Source organism: Mandrillus leucophaeus, unplaced genomic scaffold, assembly GCF_000951045.1.
Source record: "Mandrillus leucophaeus isolate KB7577 unplaced genomic scaffold, Mleu.le_1.0 Scaffold914, whole genome shotgun sequence".
In the NCBI taxonomy this organism is placed as follows: domain Eukaryota; kingdom Metazoa; phylum Chordata; class Mammalia; order Primates; family Cercopithecidae; genus Mandrillus; species Mandrillus leucophaeus.
In genome coordinates, this window is record NW_012109964.1 from 39541 (window position 1) to 56993 (window position 17453).

The 17453-nt window shown below is 40.9% G+C and overlaps 1 protein-coding gene across 1 annotated transcript in view; it reads right to left on the reverse strand.

The window, feature by feature from the left end:
- Nucleotides 1–306: 306 nt before the first annotated feature.
- The window catches only part of TBC1D9 (TBC1 domain family, member 9 (with GRAM domain)), a 149704-nt gene continuing 132557 nt past the window's right edge, over nucleotides 307–17453 (reverse strand). The window contains exons 16-21 of the mRNA XM_011969841.1: nucleotides 13501–13741; nucleotides 7857–7922; nucleotides 6947–7033; nucleotides 3821–3895; nucleotides 3623–3726; nucleotides 307–2433 (exon numbers count right to left, since the gene is read on the reverse strand). Of these exons, the coding sequence (XP_011825231.1) occupies nucleotides 1711–2433; nucleotides 3623–3726; nucleotides 3821–3895; nucleotides 6947–7033; nucleotides 7857–7922; nucleotides 13501–13741 (1296 nt within the window). The 3' untranslated portion in view covers nucleotides 307–1710. The remainder of the gene's footprint in view (nucleotides 2434–3622; nucleotides 3727–3820; nucleotides 3896–6946; nucleotides 7034–7856; nucleotides 7923–13500; nucleotides 13742–17453) is intronic.

The following is a 17453-nucleotide window of genomic DNA, read 5'->3' on the forward strand; positions in this document are numbered from 1 at the left end:
CTGGTGTGAGATGGTATCTCATTGTGGTTTTGAAGACAGACATGCAACCAACAAGTATATTTTAAAAAGCTCAATATCACTGATCATTAGGGATAAGCATTTTAAGTTAGATAACTAATAACAATTATATTCCTTATTTTAAATATAGTCATTGATATACTACAAATTGTATTTGTCTCTATATGTTTGCCTACAAAATTTATTTAATCAAAATGGTTGCCAAATACAATTTCCCCTGCAAAAGTTGTCAAAAGAATAATGTTATTGCCTTAGGTAGGAACTCAAACACAAAGATAAAAAGCTGTATCTGAGTATTTGATGTATTTTATTTGTTCACATTTAGCCTATCTGAGGTTAGCACTACTTCATTTGACAGTTTAAAAATCATCCTGTAAACAGAATAAAAAACAGCAGCAATAGCTAAAACAGGGACACAATGTATAATAAAATAAAGGAATGTGTTGAAAGGAACATTCCAAAGAAGCAAAGGAAATGAGACCATGATTACGAATTCAACAATCGGAAGAAAAAATCGTCCAACATCTGTAAAAAGCAAAATCGTAACAGTAATAAAAAAGAAGCAATAATTCAAAGTGCAGGTGCGCTAGTTTTCATTTCCACATCCATTCAGGAAATAGAGCATACTATTCTTTTATATAAAGTGACAAGTTCTGTTTTTAAAACATTCAGTTACATTATCTTCAGTTTACATTATCTCTACATTGATTTAATGGGAAGATGGTCATATGCGATATGTGGTATAAATTTCTTCAATCTATGGAGAATACGGAAACGGTAAAGTTGACTGTTTTACTTATGCTTTCTTTTTGCAGTAAGAAGCTAACCATCCAGTATCAGAAGCATCAGTACTTTTACTCTTTCAAAAACAAAAGCAAAGCAAAAGCCAAAACCTGTCGTGAGCCCTCTGTCTTTGCTGCTACTTTCAGATTCTCTGTGACAAAAGACTGTTACTTTTCACTGAATTCCAATGAGTTGATGTAAATAATCAGAACAATTTCTTAAATGCAAAATTGGTCTGGTATCTGTCTAAATTGATCAAATACAAGTGTTATTCTGAAATCATGTAAAAATCACTTACTTTCATAACTGTTTAGAACCCCAAATGTTTTCCCTTTGAAGGGGAACATCTGTGGAATATGATTTTGAATAGAGGACTTTTATGAAATATATTTCAATCTTAAAAATATTTTTAATACTTCCTAAAGTGGTGTAGGATTTACCCTCACTGACGATGCCTTCCATTTAAGAACAGTCTTGTATTTGTGGCTTTTCATTTTCCTTATAGCTCTAATTTTATTTTAAAAGCCTGAATACACAAATGACTGCTGCCTTACTTAGCATTAAACGGTACTATTTTTTAAACCATGTACACAGCTCAACAGCAAGATTAATAAGTTATAATACACACATATCACTGACAGATTCATCTTTTTGTTTTTTAGAATTCACTAAATAAACTGTATTCTGGTAAATCCCCTCCCCGAAACAAGAGTGTACTGTACCTACATTGAGGTGTTTAAATATTTCTCCAACAGTTTTCATTGTATTACATTATGAAAACACTAGGCTTCAAGCCAGGTACTAATAAATATTTAATTTAAAAGAAAGAAAGAAAAAAAAAAAACACAGAAGAACATAAAAAAGTCCCTCCCCTCCCTGTCCTCCCACTCCCCCAGGAAGGCGCCCGTGTCAGCCGGACATGGCAGAGATTTCATAGTCACTGACCGAGGTGAGGGGCTTGCCCATCATCCGGATGTTTTTTGCACTGGTAATCCTGGCCATCATGCACACGGGCTTGTCAAAGTACTTGACCAGAGCAGGCTCAGTTAAGAGGGAGGCCAGGAATTGCTCGAAGGTGATGGCCCAGTCCCGGTCCAGGCTGGTGCTCCGGGGCAGTGCCGCTGTGCCCTGGCCGCTCCGCACCAGGACCGTGTCCTCTCCGATGTCCTCGCAGTGCAGCTTGTCCTCCTCGTGGGAGCCGGCACTCAGCACCGAGTACGAGGACATGGAGCTGTCGTCCTTGGTGTCATCGTCAGAGATCAGCATGGAGGAGCAGGCCCCGTTGTCCCGGGGCGAGGAGTCCTCCAGTTTGATGTCCTCCATCTGTCCTCCCAGGGAGTGTTCCTCGCTGTCGGGGGCCAGGCTGGCTGGCAGGGGCTCAACAGACTCTACCACGTAAGGCTGGCCCGGCCCCTTCTTGGGGAAGAGCACGCCTGGGATGCCCTGGTGGCAGGACGGCCCACTGCCTCCGCTCCCGCCCTCCTTTGCAGGCTGGGCCACGAACAGCTTGCCGACCTCGCCAATCTCCAGCAGGAGGCTGGTCACAGCTGCGGTGGCATGGTACAGCTCCTGCTCATTGGGGTCTTCGCTGAACATGTTATACATTGTCTTACACAGTTCAATGAACTGCCCCTGAAAAAGGATTTGGAAAAACACAATGTGAAATCTTCAGGGAGCAGAGAGGCAGGACTGATAGTGGACTGAAAAGCCATTTAAATGGGAACGCCTAAAGATCCCTAGAAAGTCCTCCGCCTAGGCTGGATGGACATGTTTAAAGTCTCTTATTGATGTTTCCATTTTGTATTTTTAATTTTTATTTCTTTTTGAGACAGGGTCTCTCTTTGTCGCCCAGGCTGGAGTACAGTGGTGCAATCACGGTTCACTGCAGCTTCAACCTCCTGGGCTCACCTGATCCTCCCACCTCAGCCTATGCTCCGCTAATCTTTGCATTTTTTGTAGAGATAGGGTTTCGCCATTTTACCCAGGCTGGTCTTGTACTCCTGGGCTAAGTGATCCTCCTGCCTTGGCCTCCCAAAGTGCTGGAATTACAGGCGTGAGCCACCACACCCAGTTTATTTTCCCATTTTTTTAATTTGAAAAATTTTAAACATCTATGAAAGTCGGAATGAAAAAGTAAACATCCATGTACAGCTCACCTAGAGTCAAGGAGGACTATGTCATACATTTGTCTCAGTAACTTTTTTCTTGTTCTCTTTTTCCTTTTGAAACATCTTAAGGAAATCTGAGACTCATCTCTTTTCACGTCTACACACTTTAGCATGCACCTCAATTTTTCTAAGGTAAGCTCCAATCCCTCCTCCCACGACACATGCCCCATCTCCCCGGACAGAAGTAATGCTTTAATGCTTTCAGTCTCCGCCCAGATGATTTCTGTTCTCTGATTACAAAACTTAGCATTTTCAGCCTATAATTATTTATATTGTTTTTTTCTTCCTCATTTCACCAGGTTTTAAGGAAAATGTGCAGACGCCTTTATAGCTAAGCACAGTGATCTGAAAACGGCATGTGCTTGTCTTTTGAGTATCTGAGGGTATTTTTAATGATTGGAATAAGATGCGTTTACTCTCAAATGGAATATGTTGTGGTTCACATTTCCTCTGAGGAAGTCATTCTCTTGCAATGGAGCATATTTTTGATGCATAAATACATATGCACAAAATAGGTCCAAACAGATACTAATTAACTGCCCCAAAGTTATTATTTTTGAGGGGCATTGAGTCCACATTTATGGATGACTTTTCAGTTATAGAAAAAAGAGCGACCAGGTTTGAAGTGAATGATTTGAACTTTAAGCACTTACCTGATTTAATTTGGGTAAATCCTTTGCATTCTTTGACTTAGATTTATTTTCTGGAGTCCACAGTCTCAAATAATTACGATTTTCTTGGGAATTTGCTCTCTTCCCTACAACCCAAATGTCAAGAAGTCAGTGCTTACCGGCCAAAAAACAAGTGTACAACCAGCAAGAAGGTAAACATATAGAAGAGAACATCCGTACCTTTGTCCGGCTTTAGGCTCACTGTAACGAAGCCATCATCTGCACCGTGTTTGCTTCTGCTATCCAATCCAACAACTACCAAGAAATAGTTCAGAAGAAAAAAGTAGAATGTTATATAATATGGCCATGGAATTAGCATTTGCAGTGGAAAATAGAAGACTCTCTAGGTAGGGTTGCCTGATTTAGCAAACAAACAAACAAAAAACTCCCCAAAACAAAACATTCAGTTAAATTTAGATTTCAGATAAACAACAAATTTTTTTCGGGGATAAGTGTAACCCTGTCATTAGAGGGGACATACTTATATTAAGAAAATTATTTTATATCTGAGATTCAAATATTACTACATGTCCCATTATCTGACAACACTATCTCCAGATAAAGGACCTCTGCAGAATTCTTTCTCACAGCTTGGGTTCAGTGTACAATAAAAAATTAATGGAGGGCCAACCACTGTGGCTCATCCTGTAATCCCAACACTTTGGAAGGCTGAGGTGGGCAGATCACTTGAGGTCAGGGGTTCGAGACTATCCTGGCCAACATGGTAAAACCCTGTTTCTACTAAAAATACAAAAATTAGCCGGCTGTGGTAGCATGTGCCTGTAATCCCAGCTACTCGGGAAACTGAGGCAGGAGAATTACTTAAACCCAGGAGGCAGACGTTGCAGTGGGCCGAGATGGTGCCATTGCACTCCAGCCTGGGCAACTAGAGCAAAACTCCATCTCGAAAAAAAAATTAATGGGATAATGCCACATAGACTTCAGCACTTAAGAAATGGTAGTGCTTGCCCACATGAATGCTGATTTCTCTCCTGTCTTTTCTACATTATCATTTAACTTTGCATATATGAGACTGATTTTTTTTGCCAGACCCTGCAAAAGATCAGTAACTCACTCTTTCAAGGAAATCAAAATCTATGTTGGTAGAAGAGAGAAAAAAATTTTTTTGCTAAAATGTTATATGCTATAAAACTACTTCAGATTTATAATTTGGTACTTCAAAAATGCGACTTTTAAGGAACCCACTTATAACTGTTTTGTCTTCTTAAAACGAGACATTACAGGGCACACAGGGACTTCAAAACAGGGAGGTGTACAATGCCCTCAGTTTCCCATGCACTTTGTCGGCTCTTAGGGTGCATTCCAGCACTTCTTCAACCACCCAAAGCTGGCTGGTCAGCCAGATATGTGGCCTTCACTGTACTATGGGTCAAAGTAATCTCAGCAGCTTTTAAGATACAGTGAGGAAAGTGTACTATATATCATTAGGAAATTCCTCCCCTCTTAATGTTGCAAATGATGTAGGAAACAAGTAGATATTTGAAAAATATTTAATATATGGTAAGTCCCTGCAGTGGATACTATATAGCCATCTAAAAAGCACGTTTTCAAAGAAATTTTAATGACAAAGTAATATTCTCACTGGATTTTAAGTAAAAAAAAAAGCAGGATACAAAACTGTATAGGTAGTTTGATTCCAGTTATATATATATATATATTCCAGTTATATATATATATATATATAAAATTTGTGTATACTTTGAACAAAAAATTGAAATATTTCAAGGTTAGTTATTAGTTATCTTTATATGGTAAGATTTTAAGACAGCTTGGGCTTACTTATTTTACCTGTATCTTAAACATTTTCACGCAAAGCAACAGTACTTTTGGCATTGGAAAACCTTCTTCAAAAAGCATCTTTCAATGATATTACATGCTATTGGCATGTGACCATTCCTGAAGCATTTCTAAAACAAGAGACTCCCTTTCTGAGATGAATGTCTACTAAGAAATGTGTGCTGAACATTTTGTAGCCAGAATGTGACTGCTAATGATATTAGGTTGGTGAAAAGTAATTGCGGTTTTTGCCATTACTTTCGATATATAATATTAAGACTACATACGATGCACTAAGACACTATGCAAAAAGTCTTATTACATTATCTTATTAGGTCCTAATTACACCCAATATGATAGCTGTCATCTGCATTCCCCACGCAAGGAAACTGAGGCTCACACAGGAACCTCCCTACACTCACCTAGATAACAATATACATAGCTAGTGTTCTGTCCAAAGCTCCTACCCTCAACTTGTACTGCCAGTCATAAGACTGAGCCTGGCTTACTCCCTCTACAAAAATCACTTTGGTGCTTACAGTCTAAAAGCAGGTCTATGTTGTGCTTATCTGGGGATGGCAAAACTTAAGAGGTAAAAGAACCCAGGAGAAACCTACATTTACTTTTGGACTTAGGTGAGTTGATAAAGTTGACCTAATGATGAATTAGAAGGTGAGTAACTTACTACAGTAGCAAGCCAAAAGACAATGCTAGGTTAATGTAAGACAAAACAGTATATGACTTAACATATAAATTTGGAGACATATATGAGTTGAATCACATCTTTGTAGACCTATCGTCCACAGAGAGCAGGGTTCAGCATGCGTCTTCTGTAAAGGACCAGACAGTGAATACTTTAAGCTTTGTAGGTCATACTGTCTCTGTTTTAGCCACTCAATTCTGCAGCATGAAAACAGCCATAGGCAATACATACATAAATGAGCTTGGCTGTCTTCCAACAAAACTATTTATAGGCACTGAAGTTTCTATTTCATATACTTTTCATGTGGCAAAAATATTTTACTTTTGATTTTTAAAAACCATTTAAAAATGTAAAAAACCATTCTTAGTTCACAGGCTGTAAAAACTAGGCGGTGGGCTGGATTTGGCCCCCGGCCCATTGTTTACTAACTTCTGCTACAGAGCAAACACAGATATAAGAGAATGCTTTCTGACAGAAATGCTAGTTCCAATTCTGGATGGCTGCCTAACAGGATAATATTATTAATGAGGCTGATCCTAGCAGAGAGAGGGCAGCAAAGTATATAGCTCTACAGGACACAAGTATCCTAATCTACTGGGAAATAATGTACACGGTTCCTTCAGTGGGCCGAGGTACCTGCTGCCCAATAGTTGCCTAATCTCAAAAATTGGAAAGGAAAGTAACCAATTAGGCAACCATATTTACATACGTCTTTGATTGACTAGCTTTGGAGGAAAGTCTTTTTCCAATAACAGAGGGCTCCGTAGAAAACAAATATAGTATCTTTGGTGAGAAAAGTCACTTACCGTGTGTACACTCTGGCGTGATATCTTCAAAGAAGTACTGAGTTGCTTCAAAAGCAGAATCTGGCTCATCTTGATCAGAGGATGGCTCTAGGGAGGGGAGGAAACATAATTCTCATATTGGTAGGGCCATGAACCAGTGAAAGTATGCTTAATTATTAAATGAAATGACATAAGTGGGGATGAAAAGCTAAAGTTACAAAGGTGGGATGGGGCGTTGAGTGCCTACTGCCTCTAAACCTTAGTGGTCACATCACTGGGGGGCCTTGAGTGGCTACTATCTCTAAACCTTAGTGGAAGGGGTCACTCCCTTTCTAACTCCATCTTCTCTTTAAACAACCCCATACCAAAGTGTTCCTTCATATTTTCTGTGGTATGGAGAATTTTCCAAGTTGTATGGAATAACGTTTTATCAACAAAATTTTAGGAAACCGTATGCTGTAAAGAGAATTCCCAAATCTAGTTTTATCCTGCCTCTACTGTTAGTGCCAATTTCATCTCATTTTAAAAAGTATTTGCTAGATAGATCCCAGCTGGTACCAACCTTGTTTAAAATTGAACTCAAAAACCTCACCGTTTTCCCCACTTGTTCCTGTCAATGTTCCTACGTTCCTTTTCTCTCTCACAATGCTTGTATCCCAGGTGTTACCAACTGCTATTTATTCTTTCTCTTGCAGATGCCTGCCTGCTCTTTTCTGTTACCACAACTCACTCTTTACACAGGTAAATGACCATACAATCAAGTGCATGCTGATTCAAGAACTTATGGAAATTGTCATGGTTCCGTTAGTTCTTAGTGACTCATGAATGACTGTGTATATCAAAAAGAGGACAATCAGGTTACACCTAAAAAAGAGACTTCAAGCCAGGTCATGGTTACAGACATATGTACTGCTCCATGTAGCTCACTCACCAGGCAAGACGTGCATTTTGTACAGGAGTTTGAGCTTCTCTGTGAGATCCCCATGGCATGCAGCACCTAGAAGTCACATAAGTACCAACGTGAAATGCGTCACATGTGCTAGCAATCTCCAGGCCTAGTATCCCCCAAAAAAGTCTACTTCATACACATTGCAACCAAGACACTGCATGGTGAAAGGCCTGGCCAGGACCTATTTGGGTTAAGAGCTCAGGAACCAGGATGGTTGGTTTCAAATCCTCTGCATGTACTACGTACTCTTGGGAGAGTTAAACTCTCTGTACCTTGGTTTCCCCTCTGTAAGGTGAGATGATACTAGAAGATTCTACCAGTGATCTTGATGTCAGGACTCCATGAAATGTCAGAACTAAAAGTGTTAAAACATATAAAGCACCTAGAAGAGTGCCTGGCACCTAACAAACTAGCTTTAGCAATGAGAAAGGTCATGTGATTGGGCCACAACATCTTAAATAACTATTAAGAGTTCAGAAAGAACTTCAAGATGGGTTGAGAACAACCCAAAATAACCAATCCAAAAAACCCTTTTAAATGGTTTTGAACCCCCAAAGAATTCCCTAAATTAACCGAAACCAACCGGCAATAAAACAACAAAACCTCAAACAAAAAAAACCCGGTGCCTTTCCCCCCAAAAGCCAAAATTAATGGTAAAAACAAAAAAACCCTTGGAAAAAAAAAATCCCAAAAGGCCCAAAAAAAAAAGAAAATTGAAAAAAAAAAAAAAATAAGAATCATAGAATCTGGGTTGGAAGGGACATTAGGGGTTATCTTGTCCGACCTTCCACTTAATGTAGGATCTCCTCTCACACACCCCTGTGAGACAGGACTCCAGCATCTGCTGAAATATTCTCAAAGATGGGGAACTCAGTACAACCAGAGGCATTCAATTCCAAGCTGTATTCTTTAAATACTGAAAGTTCTTCTGTAATTTTTAGTCTAATGACCCTTAAAACCTGTAGTCTCAACTTTATGAAGTCCATGAACCCCTCAAAATGCAAAATTTTATTTATGTGCATATGTTACTTTGGGGAAAGAAAATGTCCACAGTCTTTATCAGATCTCAAAGAGCCCATGACTCAAAAATGGTTTAGAACTACTCCTCTTTCTCTTATCCCACTCTTTAAAGCCAAACAGAATGGGTGTCTCATCTCTTCCACACAACAATCCTTCAGATTTTAAGAACAGCTGTCCTGTCTTCCTTAAGCTTATCTTTTTGAGGCAACTTTATCTTCTCAGATTAGATCTCTCCCATTTTTCCAATTTTCTCATCTGATGTGACATGCATATCCTTCCCTATTATGATCCACATCTACCTTATGTGTTAATTTCTCAATCAATATCCCTCTGGAATGAGTTCAGAAGCCTCTTGGCCACTCCAGGAAATAGGGGAACTGTTCCTGACTCTTCCATTAGTATAGCCTAAGTGTGAATTCAACTGTTCACACTCTTAATGACCACATGGTTAACTAAACCCCCAGATGTTTGCATGATTAATAAAACTAATCATGAAAATAATGACAGACATTAACCATCCACTCTGTGTTAAGCCCTGTGCCAATTACTTCATATGTATAATCCCACTTATATCTCATAACAATTCTATAAAATGGGCACAATTATTACTCCTATTTTACAGATAAGAAAAATTGGGCTTATTGAGGTTAAGTAATTTGTTCAAGGTCATAAGTAAGTGACAGGTCCAGGATTTGAACATGGATTTGTCTGACTCTAGATTCCATGTAGGAAACTATTATTATACTACATGCAGACATCCTAGCTAGTTCTTTAACAATTATTTCTTTAAATGTAGAACTTATATTTATCCTTACCAAAATTTTTTTTCCTGCCAATCATTTTGCAACAGTGAAACAGCAAAAGAACATAACTAATTCAAGTTTTGTTTAAGGGACCTTTACCTGCATGTAGGCTAGGATAATTTTAGAGCACTAAGATAATATGCAAAAATAGCAATCATGTAGTTTTAAAAAATTAACTCTGAAACTGAAGAAGTATGCAAAAAACTGTTTTGTTAAAGATTCATAGTAACATTATAATCTGACTGAAGACAAAGAAGTTCCCAGCCTTCTCGGACCCCTGCAGATGCCCAGATATCTGTGCTGTCTGTCACCTCTTGATCCCAACTGCTGCTTATTCCCCTGCCCTTAACACAAAAAGAGCCTAAAATCTGTACTGACTTAAGATGGTAGTTTCGGATGCTAGTCTGCCATTTTTGCAATTTGCTGGCTCTCAGAATAAACCTGCTTTTCCTCCCACCCAAAAAACTCTCATCTCCTGAGTTTGTTTTTTGAGCGGTGAACAGCCAAACCTGAGTTCAGTTACAATTTCTGGCTATCATAATTTTTAAAAACCTACTTTGGTCACCTAACATATTGGCTCTCTCTTCTGCCTTCATGTGGCCCCACCCATTCAGTAAGTAAGTGTTCTCTGCCTTCATGGTTCAAGGTGCCTGCTGAGTGTGGTAGAGGAGAATGAGTAACAATCATAGTGACAATCATAACTGACATTTTTTTAGCCAGACACTCTTCTAGGAACTTTACTTGAATTGTTTCATTTAGTTTTGATGGTTAACTCTATCGTGCAAATAAGGATGCAAGCACAAAGAATCCAAATACTGGGCCCAACAGTACTAGTGAATGCTCTCTCAGTTGAAATGAACTTATTACCCATCCCACTTTGGGGTAAAGTGTTCAGCCAGTTACACAATCACCAATTTCCATATACTTTCACCTTTTCCATTGATAATGAATTATTTATCCAATGACCCGCTGCATCACAACTCATTATGCTATGTTTATAGACTCTAAGTTTCAGCCACACTGTTGGAAAAAGAGATACAGCTAATTTATGACTTCTGACAGAAACTCATTTCTTTTTTGTTTGTTTGTTTGAGATGGGAGTCTTGCTCTGTCGCCCAGGCTGGAGTGCAGTGGTGCGATCTCGGCTCACTGCAACCTCCACCTTCTGGGTTCAAGCAATTCTCCTGCCTCAGCCTCCCAATTAGTTGAGACTACAGGTGCCTGCCAGTACGCCCAGCTAATTTTTTGTATTTTTAGTAGAGATGGGTTTCACCGTGTTAGCCAGGATGGTCTCGATCTCCTGACATCGTGATCCGCCCGCCTTGGCCTGAAACCCCTCATTTCTAATTCCACAAGGACCATCTATCTGTTCAGTAATTTCTAGAGGGATCTCTCCAGGGATTGATATAAAATTACTGATACATGTTTTTCAGAATTCATTTTTTAGTTTTTCTTTTTTTTTTTTTTTTGAGATGGTGTCTTACTCTGTTGTCTAGGCTGGAGTGCTGTGGCACGATGTCTGCTCACTGCAACCTCTGCCTCCCAGGTTCAAGTGATTCTCGCGCCTCAGCCTCCTGAGTAGCTGGGATTATAGGGACCTGCCACGACGCCTGACTAATTTTTGTATTTTCAGTAGAGACAGGGTTTCACCATGTTGGCCAGGACGGTCTTGAACTCCTGACCTCAAGTGATCCGCCCACCTCGGCCTCCTGAAGTGCTGGGATTACAGGTATGAGCCACAGGGCCCGGCCCATTCTTTAGTTCCTTTAAACACAGACAGAATTTCTAATTTCTCCTTGACTTGCCCATCTCCATAACTATAACTGACCAAAGTAACTGACAACAGCTCTGCAATCACATCTGAGAGTTCTCCCACTAATCTGGGGTATAGTTTACTTTGCCCAGGAACTCAACTGCATTTTGAAGTCTAAATATTCTTTTCCAATGCTTTCTCTATGCTGGACTTCAAGCCGCTTTTTCCTTCTCGAAGATTTTAAAAAGTATTCTCCTTACTGGAGTTGACTAAATTTAAGTAAATTAAATATTTTTGTTTATTTCTGTCACTTTCTACATGTAGAACCTGTCTCTTTTTTCTCCTCTTTATTTTTGCCCAAAGGTATTTTTTAAAAAATATCTCTTTTGATGGATACCTATATGACAATCAGTAATTACCTTGGAAGTAAAAAAGATTAGCATAGGGTCGAAGAGGTCTTTAGCATTATCTGATTTGTGCCATTTTTTTTAAAAAGCACACTGTACTTATATATCACTTGTGTAATTAAAAATTAATACTGCCTCCTTCTTCCTAAAAAATGCCCTTTTATTATCCTCAGTACAGAGTAGTGAGAAAAGGATAAGCTTTCAGGACAGATAGCCCTTGGCTGAATCCTGGGTCCAGCATGTATTAGCTGTGCCTCTCAATTCAGTTCAATAACAGATATTTACTGGTTTGCTAAAAATTAATGTTCCAACAAGTTACTTTAACTTTTCTGAGCATCTATTTCTTTAGCTAAATATGGAGATAATAGTAGCAGGCAGGTAGGTAATGAAGCATAAGAGTAACAGCACAAACTGTGCCTCTTGGGTACTTGGTATCAAACACAAACTTTATAGTTGCATGCCCTTAGACAAATTAAATGCACATGAATTGTGCACATAAAAAGCATTAGGGTAGTGCCAGGCATGGAATAAACGCTGTATAAATGTCAGTTATCACTATCATTATTACACCTAAGAGCTGCTGTTTGGATTAATATAGTAAAAGTTCTAAAGTATCACAACAGTATCTGCACTCTAAATACGTTGAGTTCTCCCACGTCTCCTCTTTTAGGCATATAGATGAGCGCTTTATACAATTTTTGTTTTAACATCAAAGAACCTTACCTACATCCCTTCCCTTTTTAATAAAAAACCATCAGCTTCCTCTGGCCTTTACGTCTTCTAGATATAACTCTTACAGATTAAAGATGTTCTTTAGAAATGCTGGCTCTATGCCTGACATTTTCTCCTTCCTTGGGTACTTCTTTTTAAAGCATATGGCCCAAGGTCATAGAGTAGCACAATTAGAATTTTAAAAAAATTGTTCTTACCTCATTCTGGCATAATGCCTGCTATACTCTCAACCTTACGTCAGGTGGGCCAGGCTCCACTACCATGCAGCTTTTGTGCCCAGTTATAAAAGGAACAAGAGTCCAAAAAGGCAGTCATATGTAGGGCAGTGAGCAAGCCAGACAGGGAGCTGATGGGTAGCTGCCCTCATGCTGTGGTGAGGTGTGGGGTGAGGCTGGGCTTGCTCCTGCTGGAAGGTCCCTCCTCCCAGCAAAAGGGAGAGAAAAGACTTCCATTTAGGCTGCAGTGCTGCTGTGGTGCTACTTTATTAAAAACATTTCATAATGTTTTATGAAACTATGAAATTACATATAAAATTTATTATGAAATAGATGTTTTATGCAATTACATATAATATATTCAATAAAATATTCTGGGTTTTTTTTGGTCAAATAAAAGTAATCCACCAACCCAAACATTTGTCTCTTGTAAAACTATCTCAGTCTGTGGTTTCAGTGATTATGTTGACATTTCATTGTCTTGTGACTTCTCTAATAATGTATTTTTAACTAGTGTTGAGGGCTGTCTGATGTAGAGGCAACAATTTATCCATATACGATGTTCGTGAAAAACACATTTTATAATCAGTTTGCAAACTTCCCCTTGTGCTTCTGTAGCCCTGAGGGCAGCATGGGCGACACTGGGCACAGCTCCATCATCCCATCCCAACTCATGCAATAGTACTGCGTCCTTACTTAGCCCAGAGACAAACTCCCGGAAGTTAATCAAAGAGTCTCCATTTTCATCCAATAACTGGAACAAGCGGGAGGCCAGAACGTCAGAGTGAGTTCCACATGCCCAAGGAAAGAGAAGAGCAAACATCCCCTTGAACTGCTCGAAGTCAATGCGATACTGTTCGAGGTAGGGCAGGCTGGGGTCATGCCGGTCCAGCGCGTTGCTGCTCCCGCCCCAGTAGCAGCTGGTGAGATGTTCTGCCTGAAAAAGAATGGATGATCACTGGGGATCTTCTTTTGCAGCAAATACCAGAAAGAAAAGGCCGTCCTCCAGTTTGGAAAGGGCTTTAAGTCAATCTGTGTGCATCCCCTGGGGCAGGGCTGTAGCCTCAGGGCCCCCTCAGTCTCTTAGTTCTACACTTGCCTCCACTTGACCAGCCCTTCACCGCCTCCACACCAACCATTTCTGCAATTTACACCTGGAAGGTCTGCAATTATTGGGTGTAGGTGAAGAAAGAAAGGGAACTCCCCCCCCACCACATTCTCTTCCCTCTTACACACTCGCATACATTTTAGAACTAACTCCCATAAAGAGAAAGAAATTTTTTAGCTTAAATAGAATGCTACTTGAAAAAGACAGGAATTTAGGTAATGTGATCACCTTGTTTTCTAGGTGACAATAGTAAAGTCCAGACTTTATGTGGCTCACATGAGGTCAACCACCCAGTTAGTTAAAGCAGAATCATGATGAGATTTTGGGTTTCCTAATGCCCGCTGTAATGTCCCATGTATCATACATAACCCCCTGCTTCCCTGCTCACCAAAATCACATAAATAAGATCACAGTCACACAGTATTCAACCTACAAGTGTATGGTCATCCAATTTCACACCTCTGTAAATAGCTCTAGAAAAACTATCAGCATAGGAACCACTCCGGCGAGCAGAAGAGAGATCCGGACCCAGCAAAGGGCTTCCTGTTGCTGCCCTTGGAAAAAAGGCAGCCTCTTTATTCATGAGGTCATGGTGACTCTGGTAGAAATATCCACTCCTTTTAGGAAGACCACACAAAAAAGTATGCACTAGAAAGTTCTGAAAGAACGCCCTCAACCCACACAGCATTTATAGTTAACTCTGGGTGGCAGGTGGGGGAGAAAGGAGGAGTACAAAAAGGAGGACTTTGTTTTTACTTTTTCCTTATTGTATTGCCTGAATATTTCACTATAAGCATGAATAAATATGGTAATAGAAAAAAAAAACCACCTTTGGCCAGGTGCAGTGGCTCATTCCTATAATCCCAGCACTGTGAGAGGCCGGGGGAGGATCGCTTGAGCCCAGGAATTTGAGAACAGCCTGGGCAACATACTGAGACCCTGTCTCTACAAAAAAAAAAAAAGTTTAAAAAGTAGCTGGGCATGGTGGCACGTGCCTGCAGTCCCAGCTACTTGGGAGGCTGAGGTGGGAGGATAGCTTGAGCCCATGAGGTCAAGTCTGCAGCGATCCGGGATGGTGCCACTGCACTGTAGCCTGGACAACAGAGACCCTGTCTTAAAAAATAATAATAAAAAGAAGGGAAAAAAAACACTTTTGAAAATCTTTCTCTTTTCCGCAGGGGTCTGAAAAAGAGGAGAGTCAATTGTGAGTATGTTGTATTTCTATTTTGCTCTCCCTTAGAAAAGGAGCAGAGAAGATCAATGTCTTTTCACAATTGTTTATTGGGAATTGTAGTGAAAAAGCTAAAAAGAGGAGCGGGAGTAGGGAAGAGAGGAGAAGGAGAGGTGGTGAGGAGAACCAGTCAGGTTTTTTGCAAGGCGACCTTGAGAGAATAAAGGAAACTGTGTCAAAGTTCCCAGGGCTTTGGGACTGCATTCCTGGGACTGCATTCCTGGCTGCAGGGTAGAGGCAGTGTGTGTTAGAGGCAGGAAGGCAGATGCTGAGGTCAGAGTGGCCTGCTGGGTTAAGCTGTACTCTGAATGAGCATTAGTGGAGCCCAGCAGCCTCTCTGTGGGCAGCATGGTGTTGGTGATATACTCCGGGAAGGAACCCCTTAACCTGAGCTACATCGGTTGACAAAGGTTACCCAAAGCATTTCCTCCTAACTAAGCATCCCAAGTTGCTCTGAACCTGGCCTGAACATGGGTGCAGGCACTTTCATGGTGCTCACAACCATTAAGATAAAACATGCCCTTCAGATCATCTCCCTTGTTCCTTGGTGAGAACCCACAGACCATCATTTGGGGACTATGGGCCCAGAGACTGAAACAAAAGGGCTAATTTGGAAAGAGTTCAAGAGAAACCAGGGCAAAGGGCCCCTGAACCACATTTTCCATGATATCTGCCTTAGGGTGCATTCTTTAACCTTTTCTCCTCAAGTTCTACCCAAAAGCCTGTGTAGTCAGCTCCTTGGGAGGAGGACTGCATCAATCCTTTGTATCTCCAAAAAAATACTCAGAAATGGGCTTTCTTAAAAAAAATTTAAGGACAGGGTCTCACTTTGTTGCCCAGGCTGGAGTGCAGTGGTGTGATCCTGGCTCACTGCAGTCTCGACCTCCTGGGCTCAAGCGATCCTCCTAAGTCAGTCAGCCTCTGTGCTACAAATGTGTGCCACCATGCCTGGCTAATGTAAAAAATATATATTTTTTAGTGATGATGGGTCTTGCTATGTTGCCCAGGCTGGTCTAGAACTCCTGGGCTCTAGCACTCCTCCCTCCCACCTCAGCCTCCCAAGTACCTGGGATTACAGACATGAGCTACTGTACCTGGCTCTAGAAATTGGCTTTTTAAGTACTAAAAAGTCTGACAGGGTGACTAACACATCGTGATGACTCAATAAATGTTTGAGAAAATGAATGAACGCCAATTAAAGTGTTACAATGATTCCATAAAGTGTCCATAACTGAAGTTTTATATTGGATTCTTTAGCAGAAGAGACTCTGTCCCATCCGTGACACCAACCAAATCTCAGGTTCTTCTGGGTCCTCAACAGAGCTGGGGAACTTGTGTTGTCAACACACCTTTAGGAGAGGGTTTTGAGTATAAGAAAAGTGCTTTCCTCAGCATATTCTCAGGGTTCAAATGACACAGTTGTTATCTGAAGGTACACAGACCAGAGAGCGCAGCAGTGCCCAGGTTAAGACGTGGCTTCGGCCGAGTTTGGTGGCTCATGCCTGTAATCCCAGCACTTTGGGAGGCCAAGGCAGGCAGATCACAAGGTCAGGAGTTCGAGACCAGCCTGGCCAATGTGGTGAAATCCCGTCTCTACTAAAAATACAAAAATTAGCTGGATGTGGTGGCAGACACCTGTAATCCCAGCTACTCAGGAGCCCGAGGCAGGAGAATCGCTTGAAACCTGGAGGCAGAGGCTGCAGTGAGTTGAGATCGTGCCACTGCATTCCAGCCTGGGCGACAGAACGAGACTCCGTCTCAAAGAAGAAGGAAAAAAAAAAAAAAAAAAGATGTGATTTCAATGACTTCCAGATCCGGGACTTCTGTACAGCCATCCCCGGTCCTCCTCCTTTTCCCCGAGTCAGCCTCCTCTACACGCTGTCACAGTCCTTTCTCTTACCTGTCCAGGCTCTTACTGCTTCCAGCTGCTACTTCCACTTCCATTTAGCTCCCCACAAGAATCCTGGCCCTGCCCCATGCCCTGTGAAGACTTCTGGCCCTCAGCATCCCTTAAAAACCTGATCTCAGTTGCATCATTGTTTTCTCCTGCCTTAAGAATCTCCAACTTACACTAAGAACAATTAGCTACAGGTGCTTAACATGTACGAATAAAATATTCATGAGCTGGCACACCACAGAGACTGCACCCTCAAGTGCTGGAGGCAGGCTGGCGGGTGCGCCACTGTCCACTCTGTTGATAATGCTGATGCTGCACCAAGCGCACCACCAAGCAGCCTGGACACCCAGAGTGCCTCCATCTTTCTGGGCTTCGGTTTCCTCATCAGAAGAATGCAGGGACTGTGTTATATT